The sequence below is a fragment of the Mytilus trossulus genome, chromosome 5 (assembly GCF_036588685.1).
Source record: "Mytilus trossulus isolate FHL-02 chromosome 5, PNRI_Mtr1.1.1.hap1, whole genome shotgun sequence".
Lineage (NCBI taxonomy): Eukaryota > Metazoa > Mollusca > Bivalvia > Mytilida > Mytilidae > Mytilus > Mytilus trossulus.
Genome location: NC_086377.1, coordinates 77,055,378 through 77,073,199, shown reverse-complemented (window position 1 = coordinate 77,073,199; position 17,822 = coordinate 77,055,378). Strand labels below are relative to the sequence as shown.

The 17,822-nt window shown below is 31.7% G+C and overlaps 1 protein-coding gene across 1 annotated transcript in view; it reads right to left on the bottom strand.

The window, feature by feature from the left end:
- The window catches only part of LOC134718323 (uncharacterized), a 63,448-nt gene extending 51,684 nt beyond the window's left edge, over positions 1-11,764 (bottom strand). Inside the window, exons 1-5 of the mRNA XM_063580818.1 lie at positions 11,545-11,764; positions 11,104-11,304; positions 10,097-10,770; positions 4,366-4,455; positions 1,292-1,316 (exon numbers count right to left, since the gene is read on the bottom strand). Coding sequence (XP_063436888.1) covers positions 1,292-1,316; positions 4,366-4,455; positions 10,097-10,770; positions 11,104-11,304; positions 11,545-11,764 — 1,210 coding nt within the window. The remainder of the gene's footprint in view (positions 1-1,291; positions 1,317-4,365; positions 4,456-10,096; positions 10,771-11,103; positions 11,305-11,544) is intronic.
- Between the last annotated feature and the right edge of the window lie 6,058 nt (positions 11,765-17,822).

The window sequence follows — 17,822 nt, the reverse complement described above, 5'->3', positions numbered from 1 at the left end:
AACTAAAGTTAGAGAACAATAAAATGCTCCGGTGAGGCGCAGCCTTATACAACCGATGCGGTCGAACCCTGAACAGTTGGGGCAATTATGGACACAACATTCAAGCTTGATACAGCTCTGAATTTTGATTGTGATTAAATATTTGACACAGCAAAGGTTTCTTACACAGAATGAATGTGGTCTAAGAAAATTTTCATTTACCTATTATGGTCCAATATCTAAAATCTTAACACATGGTTAGATTCAGCATATCAAAGAATCCAAAGAATTCATTTTTTTATGAAATCTATATATTAATCAGAAATTACCAACTTAAAATCATTATGGCAAATTTTAAAGAAAAAAAAAGGAAAAAAAATCCCCAAACTCAATCCCAGCCTTCCCTTTGTAGTATGGTACCTTGCAGTACAATTTCAGAGAGATCCATACACTTGAACACAAGTTATTGTCAGAAAACTAGAAAAATGTTTGTTTTTTTTGGTCTTTTTTGTCCCCAAATTCCTAAACATTTAGGGAAATTATCCCAAACTCAAACCCAGCGTTCCCTTTGTGATATGGAACCTTTTAGTACAATTTCATAAAGATCCATACACTTACACAGAAGTTTTTGTCCTGAAACTAGAAATGCTTGTTTTGTGCCCCTTTTTGGTCCCTAATTCCTCAAATTTTCAGGCAATTAACCGCAAAATCAATCCCAGCCTTCCCTTTGTGCTATGGTACCGTGCAGTACAATTTCAGGGAGATCCACACACTTGAACGCAAGTTATAGTCTGGAAAATAGAAAATTGCTTATTTTTGGCCCATAATTCCCGAACTGTTGGTATCATAACCCCCAAAATCAATCCCAATTTCTCTTTTAAGGTATTGAACCTTATGGTAAAATTTCATAGAGATCCATTCGCTTAAACTTAAGTAATTGTACGAAAACCAATGTGTCTTTGGATGATGTTGACGCCAACGTTATACCAATATACAACTGCCAAAAAAAAATTTGTTCATAAAAAAACGAATATTTCAGCTATTTTCCCATTCGTAAAGAGGCATAACTTTAGAACGGTAAAAGTGACTCCACCAAAATTCAAACATTATCTGTGTTTTTGTGGTAATGAGCATTGTGTACAAGTTTCATAACATTTGGTTGAAGCAAACTTAAGTTAGAGAACGGAAACCAATTTTGTGAAGTACTTACATACGTGCAGATGGACAAGGGTAAACCTTAATGCCCCCTCCGCAACGGCGGGGGCATAAAAAACCACGATAAAGAATACTCGCAGATCATAACTGGACTTACCTTCTGGAGTCTGTAACATTACAGTCTACAAAAGAATAAACAATCTGATATTATATAACCAGATGCTCTGCAGGGCGCAGCTTTATACGACCGCAGAGATTGAACCTGAACTTTTGGAGCAAGTATGGACACAATATTCAACCTGAATTCAGCTCTAAATTTTGATTGTGATTAAATAGTTGACACAGCAAAGGTTTCTGACACAGAATGAATGTGGTCTAATGAACTTATTTTTTGTTTGTTTTGCCTTTGAGCAATTAACTATGCTGTTGAATATTAATCCTCTCAAAAAAATGTTTGAAGAAATTTTCTTTTTATTTATGAAATCTGAAATGAGTAAAATTGACCCCCTCCCATTTTTTTCACATCCTCCTTTCCCTTATTCCAAAACTGATATCAATTCAAATTTCTAATGGAGCATGCAACAATAACTACTCATTTAAATACATCATAAAATATCAAAATGTAAAAAAAGTGCTTGTTATCACCGAATGGTAAAGATTGTTTTTATTTATCAGTTGGTAGTAAAAGTATACATAGTATATTGTATAAAACAATGATTTAAGTTGATTCAACTACTATTCTGGACAAGGAAGGATAACTCCAATTGAAAATGCATGTTTTGCTATTGCACAATATTGTGCAATTAGACATTTCTTGTTTTTGCGCAATACTGTGCAATTGAAGATTTCTGGCTATTGCACAATACTGTGCAATTGAAGATTTCTGGCTTTTGCTGAATACTGTGCAATTGAAAATTTCTTGCTATTGCACAATACTTAATATAATAATTTTGGATCATGATTTGGACCAACTTGAAAACTGGACCCATAATCAAAAATATAAGTACATGTTTAGATTCAGCATATCAAAGAACCCCAAGGATTCAATATTTGTTGAAAACAAACTACATTTAATTTTGGACCCTTTGGACCTTAATTATTAAATTTTTTCATAAACCTTGTGTCAAAATGTCATGAATTTATTTCTTCTTAAACTAAAGTTATAGTGCGAAAACCAAGAAAATGCTTATTTGGGACCTTTTTGGCCCTTAATTCCTAAAATGTTGGGACCAAAACTCCCAAAAATCAATTCCAACCTTTCTTTTGCGGTAATAAACCTTGTGTTTAAATTTCACAAATTTTTATTAACTTTTTCTAAAGTTAGAGTGCGAAAACAAAAAGTAATCTGACGACGACGACGACGCCAACGTGATACCAATATACGACCAAAACATTTCTTATTTTTGGGGTCGAATAATCAAAATTCATAAACTTAATGTGTGTACACGGTAAAATATAAAGCCATTCAGACAAGAAAATCAACTGTTTGATTTCGAGCAAAGAATCGAAAAAACAAATATGTCAGACATAAACGAAAAACAAATATGTCAGACATCAACAAAAAACAACATCTGAAAGACATGCCTCGAATTAGAACATGAATGTAGCAGTTAAACAGGTTTTTAATGCTAAGTCCCTCTAAGCTTGAGACAATGGTGCAACAACACAACACAATAACATATCGTGAACATCAGTTTAAAAAATATCTGACGCTTCAGTTCGAAATGAAGCACACAAAAAGAAAGACACAAGTCACAAAAAACAAATATAAATGGAAATTACTTAATTTTGAGCGTCCGAAGTGCTTATCTGGATTTACCATCATCTACTCTCATTGGAGGGGTTGTTCCCAATCTTTTGGATAGATTTCTACATAACGACAGTTCTCTTATCTTGACCATCGTAAATGGAAAAGTTGAGACGTAAAACTATGCTTGAAACACACGTGTCACTCAAACAATTTCAAAGAAGTCTCCCTAATCAATTACCTATATTAAAGTCAAAGGATATTTAAAGTTTTCAATCGAAGATTTTTCTAGCTTTTGAAAAATTTTCGTCAAAACAACAGCTTTCTTTTCTAAACTATCTTTAAAAAAGAGGAGACATCAAAAGTTTGCTTCAAACATTTGCATTGCAAAGTGGTAAAAACATTCTGTATGTGACATTTAGGGGAAGCCATTTAATCATATCATTTTGTCAAACAATTCAATCAACACCTTTATTGATTAGTCCTTTAGATTATTCATTGTCTGTCCAAATCTTAATGAGGTCAAGGTAAATTCCGAGTATTGTCTGGTCGGATAAAGTCCAAGAAACTCGAAAAAAGTAAATAAACAAGATGGAGGAAAATAAATCGTTCTATATATTTCTTTCGCCAAATTCGTTCACAAATGACGAATTTTTATTGCCAGCGGAAACCCTGCATGCTTTAATATGTCATATTTAGGTTATAAGCTGAGAAAAAGTCTCAAACTGAACGACGTCGATCACGTTTCTGCACAATTACAGGATAGACAGTATTGAAAGCAGTTTTCCCAATTACTGGCAAACTAAAGACAATTGACCTGATCAATCTGAGCCATTGAGTGTGGAAAATAACCAAGAAAAAGACATTAATTCTTCATTTAGAGTCAGTACTCAAACAACGGTAATTTTTCAGACAATGACACAGTTGATAACGGGGCTCATAAATCAAAAATCAAAATACATGCTTAGATTCAGCATATCAAAGAACCCCATATATTCAATTTTTGTTGAAATCAAACAAAGTTTTATTTTGGACCCTTTAGACCTTAATGTAGACCAATTTGAAAACAGGACCAAAATCCAAAAACTTAATACACGGTTAGATTCAGCATATTAAAGAACCCCAAGAATTCAAAAATAAAACCCCATTGAAATTGGTCAAGAAATAAGCAATTTATACAAAGTATCTTCTTTTGCACAATACTGTGCAATTGAATATATATTTATTGCAATTGCGCAATACTGTGCAATTGAATATTTCTTACTTCTGTGCAATACTGTATAATTGACAATTTCTTGCTTTTGTGCAATAATGTATATTAGGCAACAAGCTTGGAATTGTCAACTTACATTGTTAACTGGCAACAAATACTACAATGACATTGAAAACTACAGGCAACCGTTTTATTGTAATTTCTTTGTACCGAGTCTGTTTTGTCTCTTATAATCTGTGAATATCTTTTAAAGTAAGACAAGACTATTAACCTTAAGGAAGTCCATCACTTCTTCCTTCTTCCTTTTTCTCTCTTCCTTATCATAGCTTTCTATTTCTACCAGATCATAAGGAGTCTCACCCTGAAATACAATCAAATAATCTTTCATTAATTATACACATATATATCTTTTATTTCAAAAACTGTAAAACATTAAATAATAGGTAACTGTTGCATTAATTTTACCTATGCAATGCAGAATGTTGTCTTATTTATACATACTTGAAATAAAAACCAGTGAACCTAAATCAACAACAAATATGAAGTGTCATTATAAAGAGATCAATGAATAATATTTGAGATTTTGCTGTTACAGAATTTATTGAAGGATTGGTGTAGGGTGTGTTGGTGAAGTGTGATAAGATGGTAGTTGTGATGGTAGTGTAAGATGTGTTGCTGGAGTATTATTAATAGGTAGTTATATTAAAAAGAGTATGATTGGTGTAAGATGTGTTGGTGGAGTATGATTAGATGGAAGTTTTGTTAATAGTGTATAATTGGTGTAAGGTGTGTTGCTGGAGTATGATTAGATGGTAGTTTTGTTAATAGTGTATGGTTGGTGTAAGGTGTGTTGCTGGAGTATGATCAGATGGTAGTTTTGTTAATAGTGTATGATTGGTGTTAGGTGTGTTGCTGGAGTATGATTAGATGGTAGTTTTGTTAATAGTGTATGGTTGGTGTAAGATGTGTTGGAGGAGTATGATTAGATGGAAGTTTTGTTAATAGTGTATGATTGGTGTAAGGTGTGTTGCTGGAGTATGATTAGATGGTAGTTTTGTTAATAGTGTATGATTGGTGTAAGATGTGTTGGAGGAGTATGATTAGATGGAAGTTTTGTTAATAGTGTATGATTGGTGTAAGGTGTGTTGCTGGAGTATGATTATATGGTAGTTTTGTTGATAGTGTATGGTTGGTGTAAGGTGTGTTGCTGGAGTATGATCAGATGGTAGTTTTGTTAATAGGGTATGAAAGGTGTAAGGTGTTTTGATGGAAAGTGATTAGATGGTAGTTTTGTTAATAGTGTATTATTAGATGTGTTAGGGTTAGGGGTATTATTTACTTTTAACAAAACTACCATTTTATCATATTTAACCAACACACCTTACACAACCATACATTATTTACAAAAATACCATATAATCATATCCACCAACACACCCTACACCAATCAAACACTATTAACAAAACTACCATTTAATGACATTCCACCAATGCACTTTACATCAATCATACACTATTATTAACAAAACTACTATCTTATTACATTCCACCAACACACCCTACACCAATCATACACTACTGACACTACTACCGTATAATCACATTCTACCAACACCCTACACCAATCATACTCTATTTAACAAAACTACAATCGATATCTAATCATACTCCAACTCTTTTTTTACATAAATAAGGCTGTTAGTTTTGAATTGTTTTATATTGTCTTATCGGGGCCTTTTATAGATGACTATGAGGTATGGGATTTGCTCGTTTTGAAGGGCGTACGGTTACAAAGTTGTTAATGTTTGTGTCATTTTGGTCTTTTGTGGATAGTTGTCTCATTGAAAGTCATACCAAATCTTCTTTTTATATAATCACATCCCACCAACACACCCTACACCAATCATACACTATTAACAAAACTTCCATCTAATCATACCCCACCCATACACCTTACACCAATCATACACTATTAACAAAACTACCTTCAAATCATACTCCAGCAACACATATTACTACAATCTAATCACATTCCACCAATACACCTTACATCAATCATACTCTACCATCACAACTATCATCTAATCACATTCCACCAATACACCTTACACCAATCATACTCTACCATCACAACTCCCAACTAATCCCATTCCACCAACACACCCTACACCAATCATACACTACTGACACAACGACCATATAATCACATTTCACCAATGCACCTTACACCAACCATACACTATTAACAAAACTACAATATAATTACATTCCATCAACACATACTACACCAATCATCATGATCATACACTACCAACACAACTACCATCTAAAAATATTCCACCAACACACCTACACCAATCATACACTATTAACAAAACTACCATTTAGTGAAATTCCACTAATACACTTTACACCAACCATACACTATTAACAAAACTACCATCTAATCATACTCCAGCAACACACATTACACTAATCATACACTATTAACAAAACTACCATCTTATTACATTCCACTTATACACCTTACACCAACCTTACACTACCACTATTGGTGTTTGATTTGAAAATATCTAGTTTGCTATCCAATCTTCTATAAAAATTAATTGTATAATGTTTTGATCAACACTATTAGAGGATGGCTTTGATTTGAAATAGCATTTAACAAGTGAAACTGCGAGCTACTGCTCACTGATGATACCCCCGCCGCAAGTGGATAATATTAATAGTGAAAAAAATATGCAAGTGTTTGGTAAACAGGAAGTTGTCGAGTGATGAATCTGAAAATGCATCACACAGTATAGCTAACTTATTTAAATACTGAAACCAAATTTCAGAAATCCTTGTATTGTAGTTCCTGAGAAAAATGTGACGAAAATTTTAAACTTGGCTATCATGTGTAAAATCATCCAATATGCAAGTGTTCAGTTTAATAACAGGAAGTTGTAAATTGATGAATCTGAAAACGCATCACACGGTATAGCTGAAGTTATATAAATCCTGAAACCAAATTTCAGAAATCCTTGTATTGTAGTTCCTGAGAAAAATGTGACGAAAATTTTCAACTTGGCTATCATGTGTAAAATCATACAAGTGTTCGGTAAACAGGAAGTTATCAAGTGATCAATCTGAAAATGCATCACACGGTATAGCTGACTTAATTAAACCCTGAAACCAAATTTCAGAAATCCTTGTATTGTAGTTCCTGAGAAAAATGTGACGAAAATTTTCAACTTGGCTATCATGTGTAAAATCATACAAGTGTTCGGTAAACAGGAAGTTATCAAGTGATCAATCTGAAAATGCATCACACGGTATAGCTGACTTAATTAAACCCTGAAACCAAATTTCAGAAATCCTTGTATTGTAGTTCCTGAGAAAAATGTGACGAAAATTTTAAACTTGGCTATCATGTGTAAAATCATCCAATATGCAAGTGTTCGTTAAACAGGAAGTTGTAAGGTGATGAATCTGAAAACGCATCACACGGTATAGCTGACTTATACAAATCCTGAAACCAAATTTCAGAAATCCTTGTATTGTAGTTCCTGAGAAAAATGTGACGAAAATTTTTTTTTTTTTTTTTAACATTCATAAATTCTTTATTGCACTCTTTGCTGTTTTAACAAATTACTTAATGTACAGCATTCCATCAAGTATCCCTGTTACATACAATTATAACTGATATCCAGGGAGAATATACAGTAAAACTTATCTTATTTTATACATAGCCATTTAATACATTTCTATTTTCTATCATTACTTTATAAATATACATAATATCATATAAAATCTTATCGAAGTACTTAAAGATGTTACAGACCATGTGTCGTGAAATTTACGGAGAAAAATCCGTTATCGGTTCTTTTAATAGAATTTTGAACCATATGAAAATATGAATGAGATACAGCGTGGTTACTGTTTCTGTTAACTTTTGTTAATTCGTACCTTTGGATTTATGCAATTCTTTGGAAGTGTTTGTTAATACTAAAAAATGGTAAGTAAAGTATTCTCTTTGTATGTTTCTTATAAGCTTTTGTCATGATTTTTGATTTTACAAATTTGACCCAAATTTTATTACCTGTGAACAGTCTGTGACCTGTCTGTGACCTTTATATTGTAAACATTAGAATTATCCTTATTATTCTTGTACATAATATGTTCATATAGTTTCACATAAAAAAAAGAAAAACATCATTAAACATATGAAAATGTACATAATCTTTGTTGTACAGATATAATAGAATACATGTTGAATATTTTTTTTTTTTTTACCTTTCTCCCCCCTTTTGTTTCCAAATTATTTTTATACTTCACTTTCATGCATACATAACTTACATACCTACATACATGCATTCACACTTACATATATATTCATTCACACATATGCTCTAGTTACATACATACATGTCCACACACATATAACATGTATAAAGACCTTTACAAAAAGATGCATTCACATACATTGTACATGTATCTACATGTGTTTTCATACATTTTTTGTACATAGACACCTATACTTATATTATAGTATCATATTTTTTTACTAGTCCACTGGTGAAATATTGAAAACAAGTACACAATATTAACATTCTAGAACATACATTCTGTTTTTTTCCAAGAGTTAATTTTGTTTATTTCAAGATCTGCAACACTTTTTTAAACATTTTGTTTATTTCCATATTGGCCGTATAATATAATTCAACTGTACTCGAGATTTCATATTTAAAAATGTTCACTATATCTATTTTTTTTGCCTTATTATTGGATTTATAATTTGATTTATAGACTGAAAAAAACATTAAACTCAGCAAGTGATTGAGTCCAAAATAAGCATCATCATGAATCTTGTATCCTATTACTAGAGAGTGTAGGCTTATAACATGTTTGTCAATACCTATTTTGTTAAATATATCTCTCATTGATCTCCAGAAGTTTGTGTTATATGCGCATGTGATGAAAAAATGTTTGTAGTTGTCTTGTTCATTACAATATGAACAAAGGCTGTTTTCAGAAATTTTCCATTGAAATAATAGCTCTTTATTTGCTAAGATGAAATGCATTAATTTCCGCCTGAACATCTTAATTTTATTATCTTTTAAGTATTCAAAAGTGAATTTTATCGTGTCTTTGAATTCACTATTTATATTTCCTGTATGTAATATCTTTTCCCATTTCAAAAAACCAATGGGTGTTTCTGTTTTTATTCTACTTTGCACTATCTTATAAATATCTTTATTATTAATGCCGAGTATATCCTCATGGTCTCTTAATCTGATTTTTTCTCTGTTAATATTTACTTTAGTTTTGAATGATCTCTCAGTTTTAAGCTTCTCCTCCCAGTTATTTAGTATGGCTTTTTTAAGTTTTGAAAATTCAGCAATCCAATTACCTTTGTTTTTTAGTTTTAAATTGATTACTTTTTCTGATATTTGTCCTCTATTGTCAATTATGTCATTTATAAATAGAATATCACTTTCAATCCATTTATCAAAAAACAGACATTGTCCTTTAAATTTTATCAAGTTATTGCCCCATATTATTTGCTTTCTGATCTCTAAAAAGTTCCATGTTTTATTATTTTTAGCTTCATTCAGATTTACCTGAATCCATGATTTTATCAGTTCTTGATAGAATAACGGTGTATTGTTCCATATTTTTTTGTCAATTAATTTTATATTTCTTATATTTATCTTGAAAATTAGCAAATTTTTGCCAAACTTATTCAGGTATAGTTTAGGCAACACTGACCAGTTAGCATTTTCTGATTGTATTATTTTTTTAATCCATTTTATATGTATTGACATTATATAAGACTCCAGATCAATCATTTTTAATCCCCCTTCAGCATAATTTTTTGTTAATATTGACCTCTTTATTTTATCTTTTCTGCCATTCCAAACAAACCTATAAATTATATTGTTGATGATTTGCAACTTATCTTTAGTAATAATACCATTAGTAGCAAAATAAGTTAAATTTGGTAGCAGAAGAGCTTTTACAATTAAAATTTTTCCAAGCAATGTTAAATTTCTTTTTGACCATCTGTCTACAAGTTTTGTAATTTTATCCAAGATTTTTTCTATGTTCAATGTTTGACATTCCTTATTATCATATCCAAAATAAATACCTAGACTTTTGACTGGTTTATTTGTCCAGTTTATATTTTCATATTTATCTTTACTGCTTTTTAATCTCCCTAACCATATTCCTTCTGTTTTATTCCTATTAAGTTTCAGCCCTGATAGACTTCCAAATGTCTCTATTATACTGAGAGCTAGACTTATATCTTTACGAGACTGAAGAAATAGTGTTGTGTCGTCTGCTAATTGACAGATTTTTAAATTACAAGATTGTCCGTCTAATTTTATTGTTATTCCCTTAAGTTCTTTATTTTTTCTTAATCTTATGGCCATTAATTCAACAGTTATAACAAACAGTAACGCAGAAATCGGACACCCTTGTCGAATACCGCGGTATATTTTAAATGGACCTGAGACCCACCCATTATTCAAAATACACCCTTTAATATCATTATACATAGTTTCAACCCATCTGATAAATCCACTTTTAAATCCAAACTTTTTGAGAGTTTCTGTCATAAAGATCCATTCTAAGGAATCAAAAGCCTTACTGAAATCTAGAAATAGTACTGCTCCTTCTATGTTAAATTTCTCTGAATAATCAATTATGTCTTGAATTTGCCTTATATTAAAACCAATATATCTATTCTTTACATATCCAGTTTGGTCTAGACTTATAATAGATGGTAAAACTTTTTTTAGTCTTTGTGCTAACACATAAGCCAGTAGTTTTGTATCTATGTTAAGTAATGTAATTGGACGGTAATTATTTAATGAAAGCGGGTCATCTTTTTTATATATTAAGGAAATCGCACCTTTTTTTTGTGAATTGGTAAGTTCTTTTTTCTCATAATTATTATTGAATACTTTAACCATAATATTTTTTAAATTATTCCAAAATTGCCTATAAAATTCCACCGTCAGACCATCCAGGCCAGGGGATTTATTTAACTTCATTTTAAAGATTGCTTCTGTACATTCTTTCTCAGTTACTTCCCCTTCACATTGATTGCTTTCTGATTCATCTAGCTGTTTTGATATTTCTGTTTCTGTTATATACTTCTTAACCTCATTATCACAGGGATTAGTTGATTCATAAAGTTTTTTATAGTATTTTACTTCTAACTCTAAAATTTTATTTTGATTTTTAGTAGCCAAACCATTTTCATCATATAATTCAGTAACAACTTTTTTTGTTTGACGACTCTTTTCTAGCCCCAAAAAATATGCACTATTTTTTTCACCTTCTTCAAACCATTTTACCCTTGACCTTATTTTTTGACCTTTAATCTTATCTTTATACAGAGTGTCTAACTTATTTTCAACATTCTGTATTTCTTTTTGTAATGTTTTATTTATATCAGTACTATCATTTATTTTATTATTAAGGTTATTCAACTTTGTTTCTAGAACATTTATCTCATCTTTTCTTACTTTAGCTTTTCTTTTACAATAGTCTAAACTTGCATCCCTTACTTCTATTTTCAAATTATCCCAAAGAATCCCCAAATCATCACAGTTGGTTAATTCTTTTTCATATTTAGATATTAGCTTTTTAATAACATAAACATATTCTTCATTGTTCATTATGCTAGCATTTAACTTCCAATACCCCCTTCCTTTATTTCCTCTTTCTGTATTTATTTTGAGTGACACTGCATTATGGTCAGTTATTTTTTGGACAATAGGTCGAATATCACAATTTTTGCAGTTTTTTTGTACTTCTTTAGAAACAAAAAAATAATCAATTCTGGTAGCTTCTGTTCTATCTTTCCTACACCAAGTAAATTGTCTAGTATTTTTATTTTTATTTCTCCAAATATCAATTAGTTTACATGATTTTATAAGCCCTTTTAAACTTGTTACAGGTTTATCAAATTTTTTGGAAGATTTAGTTTTATTTTTTGTATCTAGCAGTGACCAAATGTCATTAAAATCACCTCCTAGAATGACTTGCCCGAGTCCGTATTTATTAATAAACACTTTTATTGTTTTAAAGAAACTATTTCTTTCTCTTAATCTGTTCGGAGCATAGATATTAACTAATGTGTAAATATTTTCATCAATTTCAATATTAATCATAATGACTCTCCCTTCTAAGTCTTTATGTTCATCTATGTATTTGAATCTGGTTTTATCTTTTATCCATATCGCTACCCCACGTGAATTGCTTGTCCCATCGCTTCTAAAAAGATTTTCACCAAATTCCTTTTCTAATGTGAACTTCATTTTATTTGTAAAATGGGTTTCCTGTATGAATAGAATATCATTTTTTTGTTGATTCGACCAGCTTACAATTTTACTTATTTTTTCAGGTTGTTGCAGGCCATTGGCATTGACCGTGCTTATATGTAGATTATTCTTCATTTTGGATTAAAAAAAATTTGATTGAGCGTTTTATCTGGTAAGTACCATTTTCTAATCATAGTTTTCAAAATATTTTCCATATATAATATACAGCTGTTGCTATACATTTGTATATCATTTTTATACTTTGCTTTTTCATAGGGCTTTTTATTCATTTTTTGGCAGAAACCTTTTACCATATATGTAGCATTTTTATAACTTTTAAATGTATGTTTACAGAAAGGTTTTAAATGGCTTTTTCTTTTCATATACAGGTATATTTCCTGAGTATTTACAAAATACGCTTCACTGATTCTTACGGATTTAAATTTTATCGATGTACCTTTAAACAATTGTCTAGCTTTTACTACCGGCGATTTTTTGTTACGGTTTATCCTACATTTATTTAAATTTGCTTGCCTCTTTACATATGTTCTAGATTTTAACCTACTGTTATTAATAACTCTTCTATTGAGTCTAATGTTTAAGGCTGAATCGAATTTTGATGATTGTTTCCATTGTTTTAATGATTTACACTCATTATAAACTATGTTATAAAATTTAATAGACAACCATTTAAGACATTCGTCAGTAGATCTTGTTGCAAGATACAAAACTTTTGAAATTGATTTAAAAGTCCGTTCAAGGTCGAATGACCTATATTTACTTGCCCACGTGACACTGTATGTAAACACAAGCACGTGTTGACACACTTTTTTTAACCACAAAATAATGCATGTAAACTTAGGCGCTTTTTGGCACAATATGCAGTTATCAGTACTCTTTTCATCATAAATATGATAAGATAATTTTATCACAATACATATCTCTAGAACGTATATCATTAGTATTAATAGATATAAAAATGTCCATACATAATAGCATACATATACATATAAATTTCTTATAACAAAAACATGTGATATATAGTATACTGTTTTTCTCAAGTACACAGTTTGAAAAATAGCATTTTTAGAGCTTTTACTATTAGGCAAAATATTAAAAACCTTTTCTGAAGCTAATCTGAGTATTGAATGTGTGCTTCTTATATATTTTACAAACAAATTTAACATTATTATCATTTGACAAGTCATAATTCGCTTTGAATAGAAAAGATTTGTTTTACTCAAATTTATTAAATGTAATTTATTCACTATCTTAGTACACCTTTGTTCTATATCAGAATCTTCATATTTTCTTTTTACTTTTTTCTTTTTCAGGTTAAACATTTCAAACAGGATTAACTTCAGTAGAGTTAAAGAATCTGTTGAAACTAGACCTTCAATTCTCTTCACAACTTGCTGCAATAGAATACAGCTTACATCAAATTTACAGATCAAACATTTTAGATAGTAAATACTGGATGATATAAATAAAAACAGTGCTGTACAAACTATTTTGTGAGACATTTTAACATGGCAATGCATTTTTTTTAATGTTTATATTTAATTTTTATTAAAAGTATTTCTATCTAAAGTTTGTATTTTTAATATCATCATCATCAAGCTAGCGTCTCTTCTTTGGCTTCTTTGCATCTCTCGTTGCGTCATGAAGATTTTCAGTTGGCGTCACAGGAGATTTTTCAACGTTTGGATTTTTATTTCTTAACTGTTTAGGCGTATCATTAATATTGTTAGTGCTGTCTTGATCTCTGCCTTTTGTTGATAGATATCTTGTTATGCTCTCTTTGTGGCCTGTGTTTTTGTTGTTCTTTGGTGTTTGACCTTGTTGTTTTTTGGACAACACACTTTGAGTTTCAAGGATTGACTGAGACTGTTCTGGATTAATATCCGTCTTCTTACTTTCCTCGATACTCATTGACGGCTTTGTTATATTTTGGGAATTTCCTTCCTCAAGAGACTGGTTGTTTTCACCTGTGCAATCATCATTGCTTTCGTCATCATCGTCATCATCATCATCATGATTTTCTTTGTTGAACGTGTTATTCATTTCATCACCATCATCATTTACCTCACTATCAGAATTCATATTTTCTGTACATTCAAATTGTTTATGCCCAAATTGCCCACATTTTTTGCATTTCCAGCCATTTGGACATTCTCTTGCTGTATGTCCTTCATCAAGGCACTTGCTGCATTTTGTACTTGGCCTTGTTGTATGAGGTTGACCATAATGATTTATGTTGGCCCAGTATTTCCCAACCTGCATAGTTTTAGGTAAGGGTTGTTCAAAAGTTTTGCATATCAATATGCGGTCACCATTTTTACAATTTGTAATCTTGTTGTCTATTCGGAGCCTCTCCCTATAACAGCTAAGAACCTCACATTTACTGACAGAAGTTTCTAATGTTCTTATTATTTGGTTGTCGTCAGCTGAGAGGGGAATGTTTTTTACCCGTACTCTGATTGTATCTTCCTGTTCACGAAAAGTAATTTTTGGATTTCGAGTGTACAGGGTAACAGAAATCCTTCTGATTGTAACTCCTTTGGACAACAGGTCTTTTTTGTCCATTTCGTTATCAAAGTATATTCTCCATATACCGCGTACTCTTTGTAGACCAGACAGTGATTTGACTGGAACTTGCTCATTTATTGCATGGTAAACTTCATGGTGAGTTAAAAAGTAACGCTGACCATTGGGACTTACAAGATTGTTTCCGAATACATCTTCTTCCAGTAAAAAAATAGGTTTAACTCCGGTCATTTTATCATCATATGCTTGTGATTGTGTATTGTCACCTTTTGCTGCCTCGGCATATGAGGCAGCCATGTTTTTTTCTTTGTTTGGATCGTCTTTGTCAGTACACATTGACAATAGTAATTTACTGGGTTTTATCCCGAAATATTGCAGAAAAGTTCTTTAGAGTAGTGCAACTACCTACTGTCTTCAACACATATAAGAATGTTACCATTAAATCTTCAAAATCTTCAAATAGGTTTAATTTTCGTCGGAGCTATGTAACACCCGTCACCTTAGTTCAGGGGCCGCAACTCGAAAAATTTTCAACTTGGCTATCATGTGTAAAATCATACAAGTGTTCGGTTAACACTAAGTTGTCAAGTGATTAATCTGAAAACGCATCACACGGTATAGCTGACTTAGATAAACCCTGAAACCAAATTTCAGAAATCCTTGTATTGTAGTTCCTGACAAAAATGCGACAAAAAATATTCATGGGACGGACGGACTGACGGACTGACAGAAGGACAGACAGAGGTAAAACAGAATACCCCCCCTTTTTTTAAAGCGGGTGTATAATGATTGATAGAAACAGCTATAGTATCAAATTGACAACATGAAGTTCAAAAGGGAGATTATTTTGGTGGGAAATGTTTTATGTTGTATTAGTTTAAAAAATTGATTGGGCCCATTAAATTTCAACTGGGCCCCTAAAAAAATATTTTTGGGACCCAGCTGGCCCCTGGAGAAAAACAGTAAAGTTTAGTCCTTATGTCAGATGAGTAATTGGACAAGAGAATGATTAGATGGTTTATGTGCTGGTAGTGTATTATTGGTGAAAGATGTGTAATACGAGTATGATTAGATGGTTGATGTGCTGGTAGTGTATTATTGGTGTTAGATGTGTAATTGGAGTATGATTAGATGGTTTATGTGCTGGTAGTGTATTATTGGTGAAAGATGTGTAATTAGAGTATGATTAGATGGTTGATGTGCTGGTAGTGTATTATTGGTGTTAGATGTGTAATTAGAGTATGATTAGATGGTTGATGTGCTGGTAGTGTATTATTGGTTTTAGATGTGTGATTGGAGTATGATTAGATGGTTGATGTGCTGGTAGTGTATTATTGGTGTTAGATGTGTAATTGGAGTATGATTAGATGGTTGATGTGCTGGTAGTGTATTATTGGTGTTAGATGTGAAATTGGAGTATGATTAGATGGTTTATGTGCTGGTAGTGTATTATTGGTGTTAGATGTGTAATTGGAGTATGATTATATGGTTGATGTGCTGGTAGTGTATTATTGGAGGTAGATGTGTAATTGGAGTATGATTATATGGTTGATGTGCTGGTAGTGTATTATTGGTGTTAGATGTGTAATTGGAGTATGATTAGATGGTTGATGTGCTGGTAGTGTATTATTGGTGTTAGATGTGTAATTGGAGTATGATTAGATGGTTGATGTGCTGGTAGTGTATTATTGGTGTTAGATGTGTAATTGGAGTATGATTAGATGGTTGATGTGCTGGTAGTGTATTATTGGTGTAAGATGTGTAATTTGAGTATGATTAGATGGTTGATGTGCTGGTAGTGTATTATTGGAGGTAGATGTGTAATTGGAGTATGATTAGATGGTTTATGTGCTGGTAGTGTATTATTGGTGTTAGATGTGTAATTGGAGTATGATTAGATGGTTTATGTGCTGGTAGTGTATTATTGGTGAAAGATGTGTAATTAGAGTATGATTAGATGGTTGATGTGCTGGTAGTGTATTATTGGTGTTAGATGTGTAATTGGAGTATGATTAGATGGTTTATGTGCTGGTAGTGTATTATTGGTGTTAGATGTGTAATTGGAGTATGATTATATGGTTGATGTGCTGGTAGTGTATTATTGGAGGTAGATGTGTAATTGGAGTATGATTATATGGTTGATGTGCTGGTAGTGTATTATTGGTGTTAGATGTGTAATTGGAGTATGATTAGATGGTTGATGTGCTGGTAGTGTATTATTGGTGTTAGATGTGTAATTGGAGTATGATTAGATGGTTGATGTGCTGGTAGTGTATTATTGGTGTTAGATGTGTAATTGGAGTATGATTAGATGGTTTATGTGCTGGTAGTGTATTATTGGTGTTAGATGTGTAATTGGAGTATGATTAGATGGTTGATGTGCTAGTAGTGTATTATTGGTGTAAGATGTGTAATTTGAGTATGATTAGATGGTTGATGTGCTGGTAGTGTATTATTGGAGGTAGATGTGTAATTGGAGTGTGATTATATGGTTGATGTGTAGGTAGTGTTTTATTGGAGGTAGATGTGTAATTGGAGTATGATTAGATGGTTGATGTGTAGAAAGTGTATTATGTGTCATTGGAGTATGATTAGATGGTTGATGTGCTGGTAGTGTATTATTGGTGTTAGATGTGTAATTGGAGTATGATTATATGGTTGATGTGCTGGTAGTGTATTATTGGTGTTAGATGTGTAATTGGAGTATGATTAGATAGTTGATGTGTAGGTAGTGTATTATGTGTAATTGGAGTATGATTAGATGGTTGATGTGCTGGTAGTGTATTATTGGTGCTAGATGTGTATGATGAGATGGTAGTTGTGTCAGTAATGTAGGATTGGTGTTAGGTGTGTTGGTGGAGTATGA